Source organism: Vespa crabro, chromosome 18, assembly GCF_910589235.1.
Source record: "Vespa crabro chromosome 18, iyVesCrab1.2, whole genome shotgun sequence".
NCBI lineage: Eukaryota > Metazoa > Arthropoda > Insecta > Hymenoptera > Vespidae > Vespa > Vespa crabro.
The window spans coordinates 4,689,956-4,711,507 of NC_060972.1; the positions used below are offsets into that span (position 1 = coordinate 4,689,956).

The following is a 21,552-nucleotide window of genomic DNA, read 5'->3' on the forward strand; positions in this document are numbered from 1 at the left end:
TCATTTGAAATGTTGACAAAAATATATAATCTAATTTTTATTGCGACGTCAATGTACGACCTCTAGGTTGCTTCTTCAAAAATATCTAAATGTAACGGTGGGATTGAAAAACGATATAGGATATATATGGTGATATATTTCTGTTATTGCTCAGTTTATTTTTACCAGTTCCAAGGGAATATGTAACAAGTTATCGAGCACCCTATACCGTTTTGTCTCTATACACATTGATATCCATAATAGTATTCGTAATACGAGTATTACATTCGAGAAGCAACATATGAATTAAAATTACTCCTTTTCTTGTATCAAAACTCATTATACGATAGAATTATGTTATCGAGAAACTTTGAAAGGGAGAAAACGGATAACGAATTGATAATATTCATTTGAAAATAAAAGAAATAGCGCCGACGAAAAGAGCGGCTTTAAAAAGTGCGGCAAAAATTAAAAATGGTTGAAAAAGATTTAACGCCCAGATTCTTTATTTAATATATATTTACGAAATGTTTTCTCTTTGTTATTCATGGATTACAACATCTTTCTATTTAAGAGGAAAGAAAGTGCGTTAACAAAAGTACGACGTTTAATATTTGGCAGCATTATGCGCGGTGGCGTAGCGCATGGAAAAATTGGGTCGATCTGCGAAAGATGGCGGCTGCAATGTGATGTGCGTAAGAGAATTATGCTGATAGATTTTTATGAAAACATACAAAAAATATGGAAAAATCTGTTTCCACGTGTAAAGTGAAACCTCCGAATGGGAGTCTGCAATATGTATCATAATACTGATATACTATATTAAAGATAGTTGGAAGATAACGTTTGTTTACGATAAAGTTTGTGACCACCGCAACGTGAAGCCGAGTGTGAAAGGGTAAAGAGAGAGAGACTCGAAAAGAAAACGAGACTGGAGATAAAGCGTTGCCGGACTTCGGCCCGGTGATAATATCAGTAGAGATGCTGAAACAATTGCAGATGGGAATGAGAGCTTTTCTCTTGATGGCTTCCCGCGTGTGGACATGCGTCTGTTTTCTACTCAAGAAGCAGGTTAGAGCCGTAAGTAGGTGCTTCGCGCCTCTTAGTTGTTTTACTCTTTTTTTTTTTTTTTTTTTTTTCTTTCTTTCTTTCTTTCTTTCTTTCTTTTTTCTCTCTTCTAGCACGAAGAAGATACACTACTGCGATATCAATTCGCGTCTATAGATTTTTCCAAAAAGCTTACAGCACACAGTAAGAAAATATATCTTTTTCTCGTTGCATAATCTTCTATCGTCCCAATGATATGTTATTATTATTGCGATAGTACAAAAAAGTAAATCAAACGTTTATTTCTATCTCCAAATACATACGCGCGCACAGAATTGAAATTTCGTATTAATCGTCAATGGCGATACAAATTGTATACAAATCATTTCATTGACAACGCTTAAAATATTAGTTATCTTTATAGTAAAAATGAATTAATTTTTATATAGATTTCACAAATGCAGCCAGTTAAGTATGAAATCTTCCCATTATCTCCTTTATCAAGGCATAGACTTAGTAAGTAAAATTTTACTCTACTTGCATTTTCAAATAATTATCTATTATGATTTATAGTTCTTAAATGAGTAATATATACATTACAGATATAGTTAAAAGAAAAGTGCTAGTACTTGATTTGGATGAGACCTTAATTCATTCTCATCACGATGGAGTAGCGAGGCCAACTGTTAGGCCTGGTACACCTCCAGATTTTGTTCTCAAAGTAACAATAGATCGACATCCAGTTAGATTTTTTGTTCATAAAAGGCCACATGTAGATTTTTTCTTGGACATTGTTAGTCAATGGTAAGCTCTTTGATTAAAATAATATTTTACTTTATGCATTATAGGATGTAAAAATATTCTATATTGAATATTGATATTATCATAATAAAATTTAGGTATGAATTAGTAATTTTCACTGCATCCATGGAAATTTATGGTGCAGCTGTGGCAGATAAACTAGATAACAATCGAGGTATTTTAAGGCGCAGATATTACAGACAGCATTGTACTCCAGAAATGGGTTCCTATACTAAAAATCTTTCTGCCATTTGTTCAGATCTAGCTTCTGTCTTTATTCTTGATAATAGTCCTGGAGCCTATAGAGCTTATCCACGTAAGTGATACTATTTACTTTACGATTTGCTAGTATAACTCGCATAGCAATAGCGAATTTCAATAGTGCTGTAAAAACATAGATAATTTGGATAAAATTTGAAGCTTGCTTCTACTGGTACAAACCAGACAATTTTTATTCTATCTTAGACTATATATTCTCAACGAATTTGATAATATAAGCTATAATATTCATATATATATATATATACATATATACATATATATATACATATATATATATATATATATATAATTAATTTTATTGTAACAGACAATGCAATACCTATCAAATCATGGTTTAGCGATGCAGGAGATACTGCTTTATTGAATTTGCTACCTGTTCTGGATGCTCTACGCTTTACACAAGACGTGCGGTCAGTTCTTTCAAGAAATTTGCAGTTACATAATACTTGGTAGCATAATCTTAATTGATTGATGTACTAGACATTCTAGCAATCAATCGTGTAATAATTTAGTGTGTCTAGATTAGGATTATTATTGTTATTGGTAATAGGCATATTAGGATGCTGTCCAGATAATGAGATGACGAACCCCTTACCCTGTCCTCATTTTGTATACTTGTTATGCAAAATATAGCGAGTGTGTGTCAAAGGGAATGGGATCTTCAGCCAATTATTATATCAGCACAAAATCTTATAGAATAATTTTTGTATACAATCTGATTCGTATTTAAATGAAAGACCTGTTTTCTAATTGTGCATTTGCCAAAGATTAAAAAATTGAAAACACGTTAATTATATCTGACAAAATCTCTCATAAGGGGAGAATTTTATTTTTATTTAAATTTTGGCACACATGGCAATGAAATGATGAAACTGAAATACTTCTATTATTGTACATTATCAATCTAGAATGTAGAAAGAAACATACTAAGTCATACTTCAAATAGACTCTGCTGTAACTCACTGTATCAGTGAGGCAGCTGTCTGAGTTATGTCTAATATAAAGAAGTATTAATAAAGATATAAAAAAAAAAAGTACTGAAAAAATAAACATTTCCTTTTTGCAAAAAATTGAGGACTACAACCAGTAAATCCAACCTGTGACATTAATAAATAAATAAAGAAAGAAAAAAAAAAAAAGAAAAAAAGAAAAAAAGAAAAAGAAAAAAAAGAAATAAATCAGCAAAATAATGAATTTATGCATATACCTGTATACTCTGTCCGCTTGTCTAACGATTTAGAGTTAATGATGAATATTATGTACATATTAGCAGTAATTAGAAAACGAATGTGTTTATTATGGAGTGGCTAGTGTGTATGTATGAAGAATGTAATTAAGTCATTAAGAGTATAAACTTTATATAATATTTATTATAAATGGATATATACATATATGTATATCTTAAGATCGATCAGTAAATAAAAATATTACAATTGCAGCACACTGCTTTATATTTCATTTGTACTTTAAAGAAAAGAAATATGAGGACAGGGAAATAAAGTTAAAAAAAAGAAAAAAAAAAAAAAAGTAGAAAAGAAAAAAGCAATAATGGTACTTTTGTGCTTTGTTAGATTTTTATACATTATATTTTCGTTTATTAATCAATAACTAATGCTTCATTAAGCACTATGCTGCAAAATATTCGTATTATATTGAACGATTCGTATATACATAATTGTATATATTTGTATAAATATCAAACTTACATAATGTTAAAAACTTATTTAAATTAAGATATGCTCATGTGCGTTAGATTGAAGTACCAATAACATGTTCTCAAATAAACAACTTTCAATGGAGAACAATTCTTACTTTTTGATATACAGGATGATCATTGTAAAGGTTGACACTTTTTTTTTTTGAAAAAAATTCTTTATTTATATATAGGATAAAAAAAAAAAAGAAAACGTTTAGTATAGGAATAATTGAATTTTTATATGCCTTAAAAAGGGTTGGGGTATAACAGTTTCTGCTGAAAAAAATTATCAAATAATAAATATTGTAAAATAATATACAGATACATAACTAAATGAATAACAATTACCATATAATTCTACTAAAACTTATAAGAGGAACTATGTTTTTGACTGGTATTTTTACACTTTTTGCTGTTCAAAACATGAAATTAATCACATATAATCGTAATTCATTTTTTCTTAATTAAAGTTTTCTCTTGAAGTATTATTAAACAGCTCTTTTGATAATCTTTACAATGACTACCTTATATATTGAAGGATTTGTTTACATTGATTTATAATATATTCACATGATTTTACATGTTTCAAAACAACATTAGCCATTGCTAAGAAACATAGACACAATATTTAACGAAACGAAATTGTATTAGTATACACAAAAAAGATTATTTCCATGTACATAACAACATATGTGTGTGCACATAAATATTACATATTCAATGTATGTACTCTACATATTCGTACACCATAGAAAATAATTTTTTTCACGCAAAACTACAAACTTTCAAATTTTATTTCATTCTTTGTATTATTATTATTATTATTATTATTATTCTTGTTGTTATTATTATTATTATTATTATTATTATTATTATTATTATTATTATTATTACTATTATTATTACTATTATTATTACTATTATTATTTTTCAATGTAAACTGAACAAGACGTATTTTTTTTATAACAATATTAAGCACTTATGATTTTGATACTCATGTTAATATTTTGATAAAAAAAACCGTAAGTAAAACGGACCTAGGATAAAGTTTAATGTACAAAAAATATTTCATTGATAAGTTCATTTTCAATATTTCTTTTGATAGTAAACTTTGTATAATAAAATATAGTATGAGTTTTATATACAGGCTACACTTTTACAAACATTAAATGATAATAAAAAACAAGATTTTTGTCCTTTTTATAATGTGTTACAGAATATATTTTATGCACTTTAAAGACTGTTAAGATGGAAGAAAGTGAATTGATGGAAGCTGTAAATAATTTATTTGTTTGTTTTATATTTAATCTTTAGGTGGATCGTCTCGTACAATTTCCAAAGAACTATCTGAATTATTAGTGCTACTTCCACTTCCAGCATCATCTTCTCTTTCTGTTGCTTTTTCTTGAACTGTACTTGTGCCTAATTGCCATGATGGAATAGATGCTGGAGCACTGGGAAACTGTTTTCTATTTAAAAATAAATATAATAAAATAATAAATGTATGATAACGCTCTGTACAATGATCACGATTTCCATATGTAAAATATAAAGGATACAAAAGTACAAGATTACTATTTGTTATAATCATTTATATTATAGAACATTTTATGTCTCCAAAATAATATATAATATATGTTAATGACAAATAGATACCTTGACAGAAGGAGTGCTTTTAGACTAGATAGTTCTTGTTTCAGTTCTTGTACAAGCTGTGGAATTGCTATGTCGATCGATTGATTTTGTGATAATCTTTTTACATCAATCTCCACCTTCGAAATTGAATCTTTCATCTCTTTTATAGAACTTTGGATTGCCTTATCCATTTCAGTAACAGAATCTGTTATACTATCTTTTTTCTTACGACCATATAAAAATGGTTTAATAAATTCCTATAAAAATTGCAAAAAAACATTTGATGCATTAGTTTACGCCACGTCAGATGATAAATTTTGTCAAAAATTTTGAAATAATATACCTTATAAAACCAATAAACACAATACAATGTAGCTCCGATCACAGCGGTGACATTAAAAAATTCTTTAATTTTTTGTAATAATGTGGACTGAGAGGATAGCATTTGGAAGTATGGATAAGGAGGTCTATTATCTGGTATTGATATCGTTGTGTATTCATTTTGATTATCGAATTTCCTTTCCTCATTAATATTAACACCGACTAACTCGCAAGCTCTTTTAATTTCTTCTTCTGTTAAACCTTTTCTTTTAAGAAATTCTTGCTTTTTATTGAATGGAGTTCTTGAAACTTTAGGATGTTGAAAAAATTGTACTGCCGCTTTTACCTTTAACAGGAAGTTACAGATAGAAAGATTAAATTTAAATCAAAAATTAATTGCATAACGGTACAAAGTACAATTAATAAATTTTTAAATCGAAAATGACATTACAAATAAAATCTACATCAAATAGAACATTTATTTACGTTTATATTACAAGCGTATAAAATCTATTGTAATTATATAAAATATACTTACTAAATCTTCACGCAGGGAAGAATTATTAACATCAGATATATCTTGACCAGTCATTCTGTCAGACAATAGTTCATATTCTTAATATAACTTTGTATTATTTATTATACGGAGGATATTGAAATCGTGTTTTATGGTAATAAGTAAGTGGTACCAAATTACCAGAGATGATATTTATAAATATTCATGAATACCGTGGAAACGCCTCAAAAAAGTATAATACGTATTTGATGACAATTTATAATTGGAAATAGTTTTACATTCTGTACGAAGTGTAATTAAAATTTTAAGTAGAATTTACAAGTTTTTCCTTTTTTTTTTTTTTTTTTTTCATAAAAATATCGTATGTTGAATGTTATGAATTTAACCATTAAGGAGCACGGATAACAATATGTTAGGGCCAATCAGTTCACTTTATATACAATGGAAGCTTGACTATACTTTTAATTTTGTATGCGAGTTATTGCCTTCCTGAAATAAGGTAAAATGTCGCCTCTTATCATCTTTTATTTAAACCTTGTAGGCCGTGTTGTGTCGCATTTTAATCTACGATCATTTAATCTGTGATAAAATTAATTAACCTTCACATAAAAAACCCATATAAAATACAAATATGTTTTACAATGTAATTACGATATTTTTTCTATATTTTTATCTTTATCTGTTTCGATAAATTTGATTTATCGTTGATAATTATTAAAATTCGATCTAATGAAAAATTATCATGGTCCTCTCTAGCATTATACATCATTGTCTTTGCAGTATAATTACGTGCGATAACCAAGGCCAAATCAAAACTAGATATATAATAGAAGAAAGAAGAGCTAGTGCATTTCATTCGAAGGGACTATCTATAAACAAAGAGAATATAAAAAATTTGTAAAAGAGATATGAAGAAGATTATAATCTCCAAGAGCAGTATTGTGATAGTAAAGCCGTTTAATATTGTAAACCAAAAGTCTTGAATTTATCAGCTAAAGTTACATATAATTAACAATACGCGATTTATTGATGTCAGCAAAAATGCAGTGCAGAATTGATGATTTACCGGATGAATTGTTAGAATATATTTTAAGTCTTATTCCTCCTTATAAAGATTTGCAAGAATGTAAGCTTGTCTCAAAACGATGGTTTCGTGCAACTAAAAGTATGTATATTACAATTGAAATCTTGTTAATAATGTTCTCCATCTGTAATAATTGTCAAACGTATATTTTATTATATAGATGTTATAGAGCACAATGAGGCACACTTTCGCAAAGCTGTATCATTTGGTGCTTTGTTTTGGAGTCTTTGGCCAAAAAAAACTCGAATGCCTACGATAAGCAAAAGACATTCTCATTCAGCCTGCATTTATGAAAACTCCATGTATGTATTTGGTGGATGTACTGCAACTTCTACTACATTTAATGATTTATGGAGATTAGATTTAGATACAAGAACTTGGGTCAGACCAATCACAATGGGCAGCTATCCATCACCAAAGGCTTGTGCTACTATGTTGTATTACAAAAAGAGTTTCGTTCTCTTTGGTGGATGGTCTTATCCTTCTCGTTATCCTTTACACCAGGTACAAATAATCGTTTTTATTTATTTCATATGACACATTCTTCATAATATTTCCTTTTTAGCAATGGAAGCTGTTTAATGAGTTACACGTCTACTCGATAGAAACAAATAAATGGAATGCTATCAACACATTAGAAGCACCACCACCTATGTCAGCTCATTCCGCAACAATTCATGGAAACAATATGGTTGTCTTTGGTGGTATTCATTGTGGACTTCGGTAAAAGCTTTTATTATGTCGCATCTTAAATTCTTTCAATCGAATTGAGAATTCCTGAAATGCTTTGAATTTTTTTGAGGTAGTTCCAATGACTTGTGGTGTTTAAACTTGGATACATATTCTTGGCATAAACAAGCCACAGCAATTATAAAGCCACGACCACGTTATGGCCAATCGCAAATTCATTTAGGAGACAGGTATATCCTTGTACTAGGAGGTTGTACCGGTCCTAATGCAGCTATGAATGATGCTTGGTTATTAAATATGACAGAGCCAACATGGAAATGGAAAAAAGTAATATTATATCACCCAGAATGGGCGCCGGCGCGTATTTGGTGTCATCAGGCTTGCAAGGTGGCATATAATAAATTCATTTAAAATATAATCGATCAATTTAACATCATATAAATATATATATATATATATATATATATATGTACTTTCGCTTGTTAGGTTGGAAATTATATTGTTGTGTTAAGTAACAACAAGCGACATGCTAAAGTAAATGACATGAGCATAGCAATGAAAAATGTTACCTGTCAAAGACCATCCAGATTACCGGACGTATCTCCTTTGCAAGAAAGGTTTGTGATATTTTACGATCTTTCAAATCTTACATTTTTTAACAATGTTTTTAAATAAATCTTTTTCTCAGTAAACAAAGACACAGAGCAGACATAGATACGGATGAAAATGTGAATGGCCGGCATGGGTCTTTCTCAAGATCACCCTCACAAAGTAGAATGAGTAATCCACCATCGCGAAAATCAAATTTTTCTAAGATCGTGCCATTTTGTTGTGACAGTGCACTGAGTATGGCAGCATTTCGTGATAAACCAACTAATAATAATTTGAGTATCAATCGGCAGCGCCAATTAGAATATCTTAAAAAGATGGAAGAAAAGATCAGAAGTAGAAAGACACAAACGAAAGTTGCAAAAAGAACAGAGAATACGTTATCTATATTTATTTTAGATATAAGCAAAGTACTTTGTGATGAATGTAGTGCATCTTGGGTTCCCTTGAAAGAAATTGATCAATCAGGACCAGACGAAAGAATTTTGTATTCGCTTGTGATGGGAAGAGGAGAATTAATTGTCTTTGGAGGTATTCGCAAAGAGCAAACTAATATGCAAACTCAGCCAGATGTGGATGATTTGGAAGTGTATAATGATCTGCATTTTATAAATCCACCAAAATATGTTATATAATATTATATTAACGTGAAAGCTTGGTTTTCAAGATTCCTATGTGTGAGAACGAAATTAAAATTATCATCTTTATTAATTTAATAGCAATATGCATATATGATAGCACCAATGTCACTTAATGCAATTTTATGTTACTAATAGAAATTGTAAATATTTATTTGCGAATTATGTCGAAATTTGATTGGAATCGATATTTAATCTCTAATAGTAATTGAATTCAAAGAAGACAAATTTTAATGTTTCTTATCTCTTATTAAAAGACGGAAATACTATGGAAGTTATTCACTTCTAAAACTATAGATGTAAGGTAATGGAATTGATGTGATAATAATTTTAAAACACAAGAGAATCAAATACTTCGGACATAAGTTATTTGATTGCAAAATTTTTATTCAAACATTTTGTTCTATTTTCATAAATAGAGTATATTTCAAATATCAAACTTGCAAATTTTATAATTTAATTTATTGATGATCCTATATTATTTTTAATAACAAATGCGCGCGTGAAAAATCATCGATCTATTAAATATTAAAATTATGTACATTATTTAAAATAATTGCATAAAAAATCAATACAGACTCATATGTATTTCTAATTATATACACAATCTCTCTCTCTCTCTCTCTCTGTACTAGTTATAATAGTATATAAAAATGATATTTATACGAATATTTGCTTAAAAGAGAGCTTTCTAAATGTTCCTTTAAATGATGGAATATAATTTAAAGTGTATTATATATGTATGTATGTACATACATTCAAAATTATCTGCAAATATTAATATAAAATTTTCTTGCTATTCAAATAAATCTTATTGTCAATTAATAGTGCAATATTAAATAACAAAACAATTCTTTTCTGGTTTTAGATCATTCAGTCTAATCGTGGTAATAGATTAATTAATTACTTCTTTTAATAACTTGAACTGCACATTATATTTAAATACATTGATTGTAATGGGTAGTACATTCACTCATCTTCGTTTGTGTCATTGTCTGCTGTTTTTAAGCTACCAAATACTTGCGATGGAATGACTTGTTTTTCAATAGACATTTCTATAACAAACAAACAAAAAATTAAAAAAAAAAGAGAACATTTAATTATATCATAAGAAATAATAACGTATATAAGTAAAATGATAAGTAAGTAGAATACAAGATTTTTTACCTTCTTCAATCTCTTCTTCTCCTTCATTCTCATTATCATCATCCATATCCATATCAATATCAATTTCATCTGGATTATTTACACGTGATGATTCTTTTCCATCTGTTTCTGTTATACCACGTACAAATTTAATAGTATCCTTCAATCCAGATTGAGTAGTCGTGTCTGAAAGTAAAGAATAGATTGTCATATAATTTCTACCTACAATAATAATAATAATAATAATAATTTGATTACAATTATTAAAATATTTACCAGAGATTTTATTATCTAGCGCACGCATACTATCAATTTGTACACCAGACACTTGATTAGATACATTATTCAACATTTGAGCAGACATCATATTCACTTGGGTATTATACATGGCTTGCACACTACGTTTGATTCTAAGCATTTCACGCATCGTATCTTCATTTCCATGCTGTACTTCAAATTCCTTCCACACTTTCCAAAAGTTCGATGATACCTTTTTAACAGAAATATATTATTAATATAATTATTACGATCTTTCATCGCGAATTGATCAATTCCTTCAAAATACCCTAGGATCACATATTTGACTACAATGTGCATAAATAGCTCTTGCCCTATCTACTTCTCCTAATTTTGTTTCCATTTCAGCAAATCTTAAACACATTTCTCTTGTATTTTCATCATTTAAAACTTCAATAGCCTTTTCGTATATTTGTCTAGTTTTTGGCACACCATAAATATCTGCTGCTTTCTTTATATATATGTTAAACATCTAAAAACGAAAAACAAAAAAATGTATAAAAAGTTACGTTTGCATAGAAAATTTATTAAAAATATATAATAAAAAAAATTACTTCGAATCTTTCTTCGGGTAAAACTGCACTAGTCGCTCGTTCATACACGGACATTGCGTGCCTAGCTAAACCATGCTCTTCTTCCAATTTTGCATACAATAAATATAACGCTGAAAAAATAAATTTATATATCTTACTTATCATTTTGAAAGGATAAAAATTTCTTAAAACATACATTATTAATATTTTATACGATACCTTTGGCGTATTTATTTGGACAGTGTTCTAAACATTGCTCGAATAAATCACGTGTACGCTCCAACTTTGTTCCACCATAACGTTTCAAAAATTTGGTGAGATATGTATTCCATACATCATATACATTAGGCCATTTAAAGAGCGCGATTCCTTTTTCATATGCCTATATTTAACATATATAGAAAATATATAATATATAAATAATGTATACAAGTAAAGAAAAAGAAAATCTTAGTGAGAATGATTATGTTTACCCTAAAAGCTTCCTCGAAGTAATTATTCTCTTCCAAGAACAATCCATAGTTAATAATGATTTGAGGTGTTGCTATTTTTAAATCTATTATTTTATCATATACTGCCTTGCATGTCTGTTAAAGAAACATTATTTTGTTAAAATATATTTTTTATAAAATTTTCAAGTTACATACCTTGAATGTACCAAAACTTTCTTCTAAATCTGCATACATGGACCACACTTTTAAAGATTTATACAATCTCATTTGAACAGTTTCATTTTCATCGTGATATGAAACTTTACGGAACGGCATGGCCGTAGCACGATGCATAAGTTTTAAAGCCTCTTTACAATTTCTACGATAAAGTGATGCCTTACTACTTAGTCCATTTTCTTTGTGTAGGACTTTTAAATGTGGAAAGAAAAAAAAAAAAAAAAAATCTTACCCATGTCTGATCTCCATTTCTGCCCATTCACACCATACTGATGCTAGATCATCTACCTTAGTATAGGGGACATGAGTAGCTCTTTCAAATATAACTCTGGCATCTGCTATTTGACTATTTTCTTCATAAAACTTGCCAAATGCAACCCACAAAGTATGTAACTTGCCTACTGCTAATTGTGGTTGCACAGTTTGTACTGCTTCCGTATATGTATTAATTATCTATAAGTGCATTAATTATTCGAAATTTGTTTTTACATTATGCACGTATTTTTATTATTTTCTTACCTCGTGCGGCTGCCCTTCATAAAGTTTTACTCTCTTATGCCACTCCTGTACGTTATGAGGATTTTGTCTTAATAATACCGAATTAAGTAATAACAATCTCCTTTCCATAAGATGTTCAAATCTTGCGAGACGTAACTCTAATTCTAAATTACCTATAGATTTGAGAATAAAAAATTATCACGTGACATTTGTTAGTTCTTACATTAAATTTATATAATGTTTTTGTTTTGTACGCACCCTCCTCTGTTGAAATAACGGTTTCATCTTCTATACATTTACTAAGACTTAATTCTTCAAATTGTGCATATGCATCAAAGACTTGCGTAAAGTCTCTAACAGTAGTTACTGTTTGTATAGCTTCTTCATAAATATCTCTTGCCTAAAAGACAAAAAAATATCAATATCATGAAATGAAGGCATTTTTATTTTAATTTATTATATATATACTAATTACCCTCTCAAAGAGACCACTGCGAACATAATAATCAGCTAATGAGTTCCATAATGGACCTAACTGATCGGTGTATCTCCTTAAACCACCTCTGATAATAGCATCTACGTTAAGAGATTTTATTTTGGAAGGATTTTTTGATATCAAATTGCACAATTCATTCCATAATTGATGATTAGATTTTCCATGTTTTGATACAAAATCATCCTGATTAACAATTTGTGCAAGTTTTATAGCTGCTTCATCAAGCCTTCCAATAGATATTAAATATTCAATATATTCCTCTGTGTCCTCAGGTGCCAACTACAGTGCAATATTAAAAGTCTTAATTCCTTACAAGTTATATACTTTTAAATGTAACAATTTTATTATATATTTATATTAATATGTTTTACCTTCAAATATCGCCTGAATACTCTGACAGATGTTTCGTAAACATTATGTTTCTTCAAAAAGTCTATGTAAAGTGGCCATATACGATGATGCTGTGTAATTGGAAGTGCTCTAAGAGAACGATCAAATACTTGACGAGTACGCGTTATGTAGCATTGTTTTGTCATTAGTATACAATAATCCATCCAAATACGTGGCATTTTATGCATAAATACCAAAGCTCTTTCAAATGCATTATTTACATCTTCATAAAGAGGATCTGTTATACATCTTTTTTTTAATTGGCTTAATCGGTGTCGAAGATAATTATACCATAATTTGTAACTATGAATGAAGGATTAAAAAGAAAAAAAAAAAAAAAAAAGAAAAAGAAAATGTAGTCTTTAAATAAAGTAACAACATATTGAGCGAATGAAAAATTATACTACCTTCCAGGGAGTTCTGTCAAGGCACGTTCATAAACCATATTTAAGTTATTACTTTTTGTATTTTTCAAATGATCGATATAACGCTGCCAATGTTTTACGGAATATGGATTTCGTAAGATTTCCTCTTCATAAGGTAAATCTTCATCGTACTGTAATATGCATAAAAAAATATAAATAATTTTAAGTTAACCTCAATTTCATTCTAACAGGTTCTAACAGTACATCAAACATATTAAAATACTTACAAAAGTATATAAATTTCCTTCAGTATCTTTTCGTTCTATCATTTTGAATAATAATAATCACGACTAATACAATCAAGATGTCAAAGCTGCACAATTTAGAAAAATATTGAAAAAATAATTATACAATAAACGATTCCGCTATCCCGGTACCGGCCATGATAAAAAAACGCCATCTGACGATTTATTTCACCTCCGTCGGAAAAGTAGAAATTTTTTTTTCTTTTTTTTAAAGATTAATTATTATCAAGGCAAAAGAGAAAAATCTCTTACTTTCCTTGTTTGTTTTTATATACACGTTAGGAGTCATGTGTACTTTGTATCCGTGAAACAGACGACGATTATATTTACTTGACTTTGACCTTTCTCGATTCAGTCTTCATTCGCACTCCGACGAGGAAACATCGGAGCTCTCTCTCTCTCTCTCTCTCTCTCTCTCTCTCTCTCTCTCTCTCTCCTTCCGAAGGTATAAGATTAAAAATTAATACTTTTAGTAATTTTATAATTATTTAATGTATATCGTACACGGAGTATAATAAACACCACGGTAATATGCGTTAAATATATAATAATTTCAATTGAACTTGGAGAAATGCATCGAAAAATTTTAATTACTTTATCATTAGTCTTACATGATAGCGTATATAAAAATAATAGAAACATAATTTAAATTATCTACATGATGAAACATTTGTACTGTTAAATGAAATAAGAAAAATGTAATTTTAGTATTATCTCGTCAAGTTTCTTCTTACGTTCTACGTTCGGGTCCTGCAAAAATTATTTAATAAGTATAACTTTTAACATTAAATGCGTCTGCATTTTTCTTACCAATAAAACTTAATAAAACAGGTAAAAACATTAGCCCGTGCGTAGCACCAAAAATTACAATTCCCAAATACATTCTAAAGTAGAAAATTTGAAATATTTTACTTTTCGCAAATGCCAATACTACGATACCCACAAACTTTGTTAAAGTAATACCAGAGAAGACCTAAAATCAATAATTTTCTATTAAGCGATATTTTCATTCACTCGAACATATTATATTCATTTTAAAATATCATTGATTTTACTTACGGAACTTCCTGTTAACGAAAGTGCTTGTGAGACACGTGCGATTCTTTCATTCTCCGTTGATATTAAATAAGTGTGTACGATATGACTACAAAATTCGACAGAAATTCCGGCAGCCTGTGTAAATAATTATATGTTGAATAAATTTTTAACATTTAAAAGTAGAGGAATTCGAGGGACATTCAATTAATACTAACCATAACTAAATTAACAAGAGATACTGCGTTCAATTGTATATTCCACCAATACATAAGACCACCTAGATTAATAATGATCATCAATACTGTAATGACGACGGTAATTGCAGAAAATAATGACATTCCAGTCAATAATAACGTTACAATAAAAATCACGACCAATGACAAACTTATGGACACGTACGTTTCTTTCCAGATTGTTAAATATTGTTCGTAAAAAACGTAAAAAATACTGAAATTATTAAAATCAACAAAGTAGAAGATGATAATGATTGAGATAATTTCAACGCTCTCATATTTTATAATCATAATTTACCTATATGGAAATACTGTAATCTTCTTATCACTCAGGTCAGCGTTATTAATCATTGTTGTAATATTAGCAGCTATTATTCGGGCGGCTCTTAATGATTCATACCAATCTCTAGACTCTTTTAAGGGCGTATGATAACCCATAAAGTACGTATCACCGATATCAGTCAAACCATAACGATCGGAGTAATAATTGATTGCCTAGAAAATAATTAGTTAAGATAAAACATTATAATGAAATCTTTATTCTAAACATATGTTATTATATTAATGGAAAATTTTACGTCGCGATAGGAAGGTCGACCAGCTTTAGCACAATCTTCATCCGGAATATCAGATACGAAGTAAGAGATATAATTTCGAAAGTATGTTTCATTCGGTCGAGAAGTTTCATTGTCAGTTGGTATTTTACAGTACTCGCATGTTTCTAAATTGTTACATATTATAAATAATAATTTATATTTTTGTCAGACATTATTCGATTTTATATATTTTAAATAATAAAATGATCACCTATATTGTGAGGACAGAAGGAACTGTTGTTGGGAAAATATTTGCAGCATTTCTCGATAGTCGACCAATCGAAATAATCGTCTATCCACGAAGAGGCAGCTTTCGATAAATACGATCTGGAATGAAATAAAATTATAAGTTTCTATTGATTTATCATGAAATTAAATGAAATAAAAAAAAAAAAATATGCGATCGCTAACATAGATGACTGATTTGCTGCAGAATATATTTGGGTGTATAGAGAATCCACGTTACATTGTTGACCACCGCAAATTATATTTTGAACACTGGTGTTGCTGTAATTTAACCCTTCCGTTACTACGAAATATACAGGTGGTCCCATAGATAAAAGATCCTCCATATACTTGAAAATAAGAGAATAAAGAAACACAGAAAGTAATACGATTTTCAAAGTAAAAAATAATATTACTTTTGTAATTGGTTGTTATCTTGATGTATTACCTGGAAGTATTTTAAAACGTATGAATCTTCAGGCATTGATAATTTTTGATCTAAGCCAACTTCGACGTTAGGGAATACAGCGACGTGAACAATGAACATTGCTATGAAAATGAACAAGACGGCGATTCTAATCGGCTTTTTCATAAGAAACGACGTATAGAAATGCTCGAATAGAGAATGAACTAATCCAACGTTATCACATTCTACGTGTGATCTTTTATTTGTTGATATGCAGCAGAGCAGGTCTAATCGAGTTTGCTGAAAGAAAATTAATTTTATATTTTAAATATTACTAATATCAATCGCGTTAAAGATAGTTCCTTTTGTTTTTTTGTTCTTTTTCGCTTTGTATGAGACATCTACGTTACCTCCGATCTCCGGGAATCCAAAGATAATAAACTGATAAAAGCGGTGATTTGAAGGATGAAATTGATTAGAATGGACAAAGATGCATACATCGCGAATGTATTAACTGCTGGCATAGATGACAATGTACCTAAAATCATTTATTGCAATTGTCGTATTATTTTCATCGTAAAATTCATTTTAGATTAATCATCTTTTTCATCTTACCAATTAGAAAACAGAATAATTCCGACATGCTTGTTAATAACATCGAAGGTCCAACCCTGGCTGTGATTTTACCTAAATGTTCTGGTATCGATTCATCTGGATTTTTGGGATTTCTTTGATATGTTTGTACCAAAATAAAAATATTATCGACTCCAACGGCCAGTATCAGAAAAGGAATTACCTATGTACAATTATCGATATGAAAAACTTCATATTCTTCAAGAATTTTGTTTATGTAAAAATTTCATTATTTTGTTTGTGTAAAAATATGATAAAAATATGATATAATTACCTCAATCGTAAGCAAAGTAGTGGGTACACCAATGTATCCGAAAATTCCCAATGAAGAAGCTACCGATGCGATTACTATAATAATACCACCAATACTCACAACAATTTTACTCGAACCCTAAAAGACAATTTGGTTGAAAAAACAATTCGCTGTTTTATCGTTATCGAATTTATGAGTGTATGTGTATATATATATATATATATATATATATATATATTTAAGATTGATGTATTACAAAACATTTTCTAATGGAGCCTCTCATTCTTCCTAGAGCAAATGAGATATAGAGGAACATAATTAGATAACTAATTATCATTGTCTTCACTTCCGCCTTCGACGTTCTATCTAATTCGTCTTGAATAGATTTTTCTGTTACGTAGGCCACATCCATAAAATCAGGTTTATCATGTATTATCCATTCCTTCATAAAATTGATAAACCTTTATTCCACAGAAGAAAATTTTATAAACGAAATTTTTATTATTAATCGATTTCTTTGGTAATTATTTCGATATTATTATTATACAGTTATCAATTTTCAACAATCGTAGGAATATCGAAGGATACGCCTAAAAGTTAGCTACGCTCCATACTCTATCGACAATTTTTTTCTAATCCTTATATTAGGCAACATCATCACACAATTTAGTAATCAAAAATTTGTTGCCTATTGTAAGGAGCTTATTTTAAACCCCTTATAATAGGCAACGCCTTCGTACGTGAATGTAATGAGGTGTTGCCTAGTACGAGGATTAAAAAATCTTATTAATAGATGACTTTTTACGACTATTGACAAAGTATAGGGTGTTGTAATTTTCTTTTCTGTTTCTTTTTTTTTTAAACTTATACTGTAAAGTAACACGAAAAAAATACCTTTCTTCCCATTTGATAACGGGCTTGAGTTTTTCCTCGTCCAAATGATTATTCATTAAAAATGACAGAATCAATCCGTTTGCTTTTATATAGTCCGAAGAATCGTAATGGAATTCATTTTTCTTTAAAAATCCTCCAACTGCTAAAGCAGGAAATATTGGCCCTTTGTATGGGGCCATGCACTCCGGATTAAATGCATTTCTGAAATATATTTTATATGATCAACATTCATTCGTAGTAAAACATTTCTTTTTTAATACTTACTGCATGCACTTGTAAAGATGATCCAAATAATTGATCTCGTATCCTTTAATTTGCGAGGTTTGATTAAAAATTGATATATTGTTTTGAAAATATCCCCATAAACTTTGCACTGTACAATATGATACGGACATTGGACCAAGGAAATCACTGTAAACGGGTGCATAACAATAACGTTCTATGCTCTCGTCAGTTTCACGACCAAGCTACGAATGAATGTGTACGAATAAATATTAGAATTACAATTGGCAACTCAATAAATCATCTACCTGTAAAACTTTCTCTTGAAGATCATGAACAGCCAATAAAAATGTCTCGTTAAAGACTGGCCCATATTCTTGAATGCCATTCGACGTATTGTGTAAAATCTATAAGAAATTTCGATTAATCTTCGGAAAGATATCTCGAATAAATTGTTGTAAAAACTAGGGAAAGACATCGTACGTACATTATCGATGCCAACAGGCTTTATATAAATTTGTTCGGTTCTATAAAATGGGCGGAAATGTGTGTCAAAATAATCCTTCTCTATTCTCGATCTACTGTTTGGCGATGCCCATATTTCTATCGGATTCACCGTTATGACGAGATACTTGAAGCCATAACTCATTCCCAAAACCACGTAAGACGAGATGAACAACGAGAGAATTGGATATGTCGCAAATACTGTTGATTCGTACAGCATTACGTTAATTTACATATATGATATTTTACAAAATTGTTCTACAATGCGTTCAATAATGCGTGATCGTCTATCGGAGTTACCTTTTCCCCATGAATAAAAATATCCCTCGAAGATATTTCGAAAGATTTTATTGCAATCTTTCTTTGTTCCCGAATAATTTGCATTATTATAGTAATCTGTATGAAAAAAACGCTTTCATAAATATTCGACGATGAAACAATTAATTTATGAATAAATACAATACATACTTAACTTCTCCCTTTTTAGCAAATAAATGAGAGTAGCTATGATCGTAATCAGTGCGATGAGAATTGCAGCGATAATTCCATAACCATTTTTACCAAAGATGATAAAACTCTTGGAATTGATCGTTAGTTTCGTTACAGGACAAGCTGCAGGGCAATCGACGCAACTGCAGCTAAGCGAGGAATTCTGTTGAAGAAAGAAAAGTTAGGTATATTTAATCGAAATATTGTGTTTAAGTATACGATTTTAATTAGGGTAAAATCTTGATTAATATTTTTTGAAAACTCACGTCGTAAGGCTCGCTACACGGTTTGACAACTGCGTTCCAAGGATCATTGTGCCAAATATCCGGACGATCGTAAATGTTATTAATTTGAAAGGGTACGAAATTATTCTCGGTTACGCTGTTCATAAAGCTGTACCATCTTAAAGAAAAATATATAAAATATAGAAATAAGACTATGCGTCACGTATTTTTTTACAGAAATATGTAAAAGAGGATCTACAACTTACTTTCTTGGCGTGCATCTGCTCGCACCGTGAGAGCCACATGCTAAATCCATCGCCAAACCACCACTGGACGGATTAATTACGTTTTTACACGATTCAAACGTTTTATTTATAAATTCTTCGGCCACGTGTATCTAAAATGAAAGCATGAATTTTTCTCATTTTATACTAATCGAAATTAAAAGTCAATCGTTCGTTTCTTTTTTCTTCTTTTATCTTGTTTAGTTTCGACAGAAAATCAGATCGTGCGATAAAAAATAATTCCATTTTATTTTATTTATATTTATTAATTACCTCGAGTTCGTCGATGTAATAAAGACCATTTTCATTTATTTTCGACTTAGTGACGTTCATAAATTGGCTCTGATTCATACTACAAGAATAATCGCATATGTGTCGAAAGATATTTTTTAAACACGTAGTACATCTTCCAAAGATACCTTCGGCCATATTCATATTCAAGTTGATGGTAAAAATTTGCTCGGCACTGCAGCAGGTTAATGGATCGTCTAGCAAAGAAACGAACATGTCGCATTTGATCATATGTAAAATGGAATATTTGCCAAGAGAAATTATACTGACCGGTGTTCTCGAACAAATGTGGACATCTTTTTCGTAGGATATTCGTAGCCGTTTCATTGCCGATTGGTCGAGCAGGATCATTTGACACGCACGTTTGTATCTTCGGACCGTTTTTTCCACATTGACCGTACCAAACGCAAGTATTTCGCCCGTCAATTAGCACACATACATTGTATAACGCGATTAAGAAAAAAACTAGATTTAGAGTCTTCATCATTAATACGGATAAAAAAGAAAGATCAGTCTCTCGGTAGAACAAAAAGTCTCTTGCGAGAATAAAATAGTATCAATAAAATGGAAAACTTAGAAACTAATGAAAATTATGTTGAGGAAAAAGAAAAAAAAGAAACTAAAAGAAAAGACAGATTACGTCGTTAGATTTGTCTTCATTCTTGATCTATTTCTTAGGAACGATCGAAAGTTACGCCCGCGTTTTGACTCGCATTCTAATCAAACGTTTGAACGAGCCGTTTCATGTTCTCGATATCAGGTCAAAGTTTTATACTTGAGTGAGACTTCTTATCTCGCAGGTGAGCACTTCGATGGACCCTTTATCAGCGTCAGCATACTTTTCTTACAAAGTCTTTACTTTTCTCTCAACGTATACTCGTTCCCTACTACTGTTCTATGATTCTAAACATTAAAACGTATAAAACAATGTTATTAATAGCTTAAAACGATAACTTTACGATAATCAATCCTCATTTATTTTTTATCAGAACATCTGAAACACCTGCGCGATTTCGTTATCACTTTGTCGTCGAATCAGCGATAACATTTATTTCTTTCATAACCTACGTGTGAGTAAAATTTCACGTTACAGAGAATTATGATATAATATATATGTATATATAAGACATTAAATAAAAAGATCGAAGAGGACAAATTTTTGATTAAGGAGAAAAGCATTATTTTACAAGTTGTTGTCATTTCTTGTAAGTTATTTGTGCTTGCGGACATTTGGATTAACTTTTTTGTTTTTATATAGGACAA

The 21,552-nt window shown here is 29.8% G+C and overlaps 5 protein-coding genes across 14 annotated transcripts; 2 read left to right on the top strand and 3 right to left on the bottom strand.

Moving 5' to 3' along the window:
* The first annotated feature begins 166 nt into the window (after positions 1 to 166).
* Positions 167 to 3,547, top strand: LOC124430410 (CTD nuclear envelope phosphatase 1A). 5 transcript variants are annotated; one of them, XM_046976942.1, is made up of 6 exons: positions 172 to 1,059; positions 1,161 to 1,230; positions 1,476 to 1,542; positions 1,629 to 1,830; positions 1,926 to 2,143; positions 2,417 to 3,547. In XM_046976942.1, exons 3-6 carry the CDS (start codon positions 1,485 to 1,487, stop codon positions 2,560 to 2,562), a joined length of 624 nt encoding a protein of 207 aa, XP_046832898.1. In that variant the 5' UTR covers positions 172 to 1,059; positions 1,161 to 1,230; positions 1,476 to 1,484; the 3' UTR covers positions 2,563 to 3,547. The 5 variants fall into 5 exon arrangements, with proteins under 5 accessions (XP_046832900.1, XP_046832896.1, XP_046832898.1 ...); XM_046976943.1 differs by having other exon boundaries at positions 172 to 1,050; XM_046976944.1 differs by lacking the exon at positions 1,161 to 1,230 and having other exon boundaries at positions 167 to 1,059; positions 2,448 to 3,547.
* Positions 3,548 to 5,085: 1,538 nt separating this feature from the next.
* On the bottom strand, positions 5,086 to 6,536 carry LOC124430409 (peroxisomal membrane protein PEX14). The gene is made up of 4 exons (XM_046976939.1): positions 6,300 to 6,536; positions 5,784 to 6,107; positions 5,462 to 5,697; positions 5,086 to 5,274 (listed from the first exon to the last, which is right to left on the bottom strand). Exons 1-4 carry the CDS (start codon positions 6,351 to 6,353, stop codon positions 5,109 to 5,111), a joined length of 780 nt encoding a protein of 259 aa, XP_046832895.1. The 5' UTR covers positions 6,354 to 6,536; the 3' UTR covers positions 5,086 to 5,108.
* Positions 6,537 to 6,639: 103 nt separating this feature from the next.
* On the top strand, positions 6,640 to 9,738 carry LOC124430406 (F-box only protein 42). 3 transcript variants are annotated; one of them, XM_046976936.1, is made up of 7 exons: positions 6,640 to 6,777; positions 7,059 to 7,443; positions 7,523 to 7,866; positions 7,928 to 8,085; positions 8,169 to 8,439; positions 8,539 to 8,669; positions 8,741 to 9,738. In XM_046976936.1, the coding sequence occupies exons 2-7, from the start codon at positions 7,308 to 7,310 to the stop codon at positions 9,294 to 9,296; spliced, it is 1,596 nt and encodes a 531-aa protein (XP_046832892.1). In that variant the 5' UTR covers positions 6,640 to 6,777; positions 7,059 to 7,307; the 3' UTR covers positions 9,297 to 9,738. The 3 variants fall into 3 exon arrangements, with proteins under 3 accessions (XP_046832892.1, XP_046832891.1, XP_046832890.1); XM_046976935.1 differs by lacking the exon at positions 6,640 to 6,777 and adding an exon at positions 6,784 to 6,921 and having other exon boundaries at positions 7,035 to 7,443; XM_046976934.1 differs by lacking the exon at positions 6,640 to 6,777 and adding an exon at positions 6,784 to 6,921.
* A 415-nt stretch (positions 9,739 to 10,153) lies between these two features.
* Positions 10,154 to 14,353, bottom strand: LOC124430405 (pre-mRNA-splicing factor syf1 homolog). The gene is made up of 15 exons (XM_046976933.1): positions 13,980 to 14,353; positions 13,735 to 13,883; positions 13,309 to 13,630; positions 12,917 to 13,216; positions 12,700 to 12,841; positions 12,463 to 12,614; positions 12,176 to 12,396; positions 11,923 to 12,085; positions 11,749 to 11,862; positions 11,495 to 11,657; positions 11,297 to 11,406; positions 11,011 to 11,214; positions 10,722 to 10,935; positions 10,467 to 10,631; positions 10,154 to 10,354 (listed from the first exon to the last, which is right to left on the bottom strand). Exons 1-15 carry the CDS (start codon positions 14,019 to 14,021, stop codon positions 10,269 to 10,271), a joined length of 2,547 nt encoding a protein of 848 aa, XP_046832889.1. The 5' UTR covers positions 14,022 to 14,353; the 3' UTR covers positions 10,154 to 10,268.
* Positions 14,354 to 14,470: 117 nt separating this feature from the next.
* On the bottom strand, positions 14,471 to 21,529 carry LOC124430404 (NPC intracellular cholesterol transporter 1 homolog 1b-like). Of its 4 annotated transcripts, XM_046976930.1 has the most exons (23): positions 20,560 to 21,529; positions 20,272 to 20,486; positions 19,981 to 20,111; positions 19,757 to 19,892; positions 19,470 to 19,653; positions 19,302 to 19,397; positions 18,985 to 19,202; positions 18,806 to 18,904; positions 18,540 to 18,742; positions 18,276 to 18,476; positions 17,638 to 17,842; positions 17,403 to 17,519; positions 17,111 to 17,291; positions 16,906 to 17,033; positions 16,538 to 16,795; positions 16,276 to 16,439; positions 16,076 to 16,191; positions 15,847 to 15,989; positions 15,567 to 15,763; positions 15,251 to 15,482; positions 15,057 to 15,170; positions 14,808 to 14,970; positions 14,471 to 14,747 (listed from the first exon to the last, which is right to left on the bottom strand). In XM_046976930.1, the coding sequence occupies exons 1-23, from the start codon at positions 20,774 to 20,776 to the stop codon at positions 14,728 to 14,730; spliced, it is 3,738 nt and encodes a 1,245-aa protein (XP_046832886.1). In that variant the 5' UTR covers positions 20,777 to 21,529; the 3' UTR covers positions 14,471 to 14,727. The 4 variants fall into 4 exon arrangements, 3 of the variants coding, with proteins under 3 accessions (XP_046832886.1, XP_046832885.1, XP_046832887.1); XM_046976929.1 differs by having other exon boundaries at positions 14,471 to 14,970; XM_046976931.1 differs by having other exon boundaries at positions 14,471 to 14,970; positions 20,272 to 20,464; positions 20,560 to 20,725.
* Positions 21,530 to 21,552: the final 23 nt, after the last annotated feature.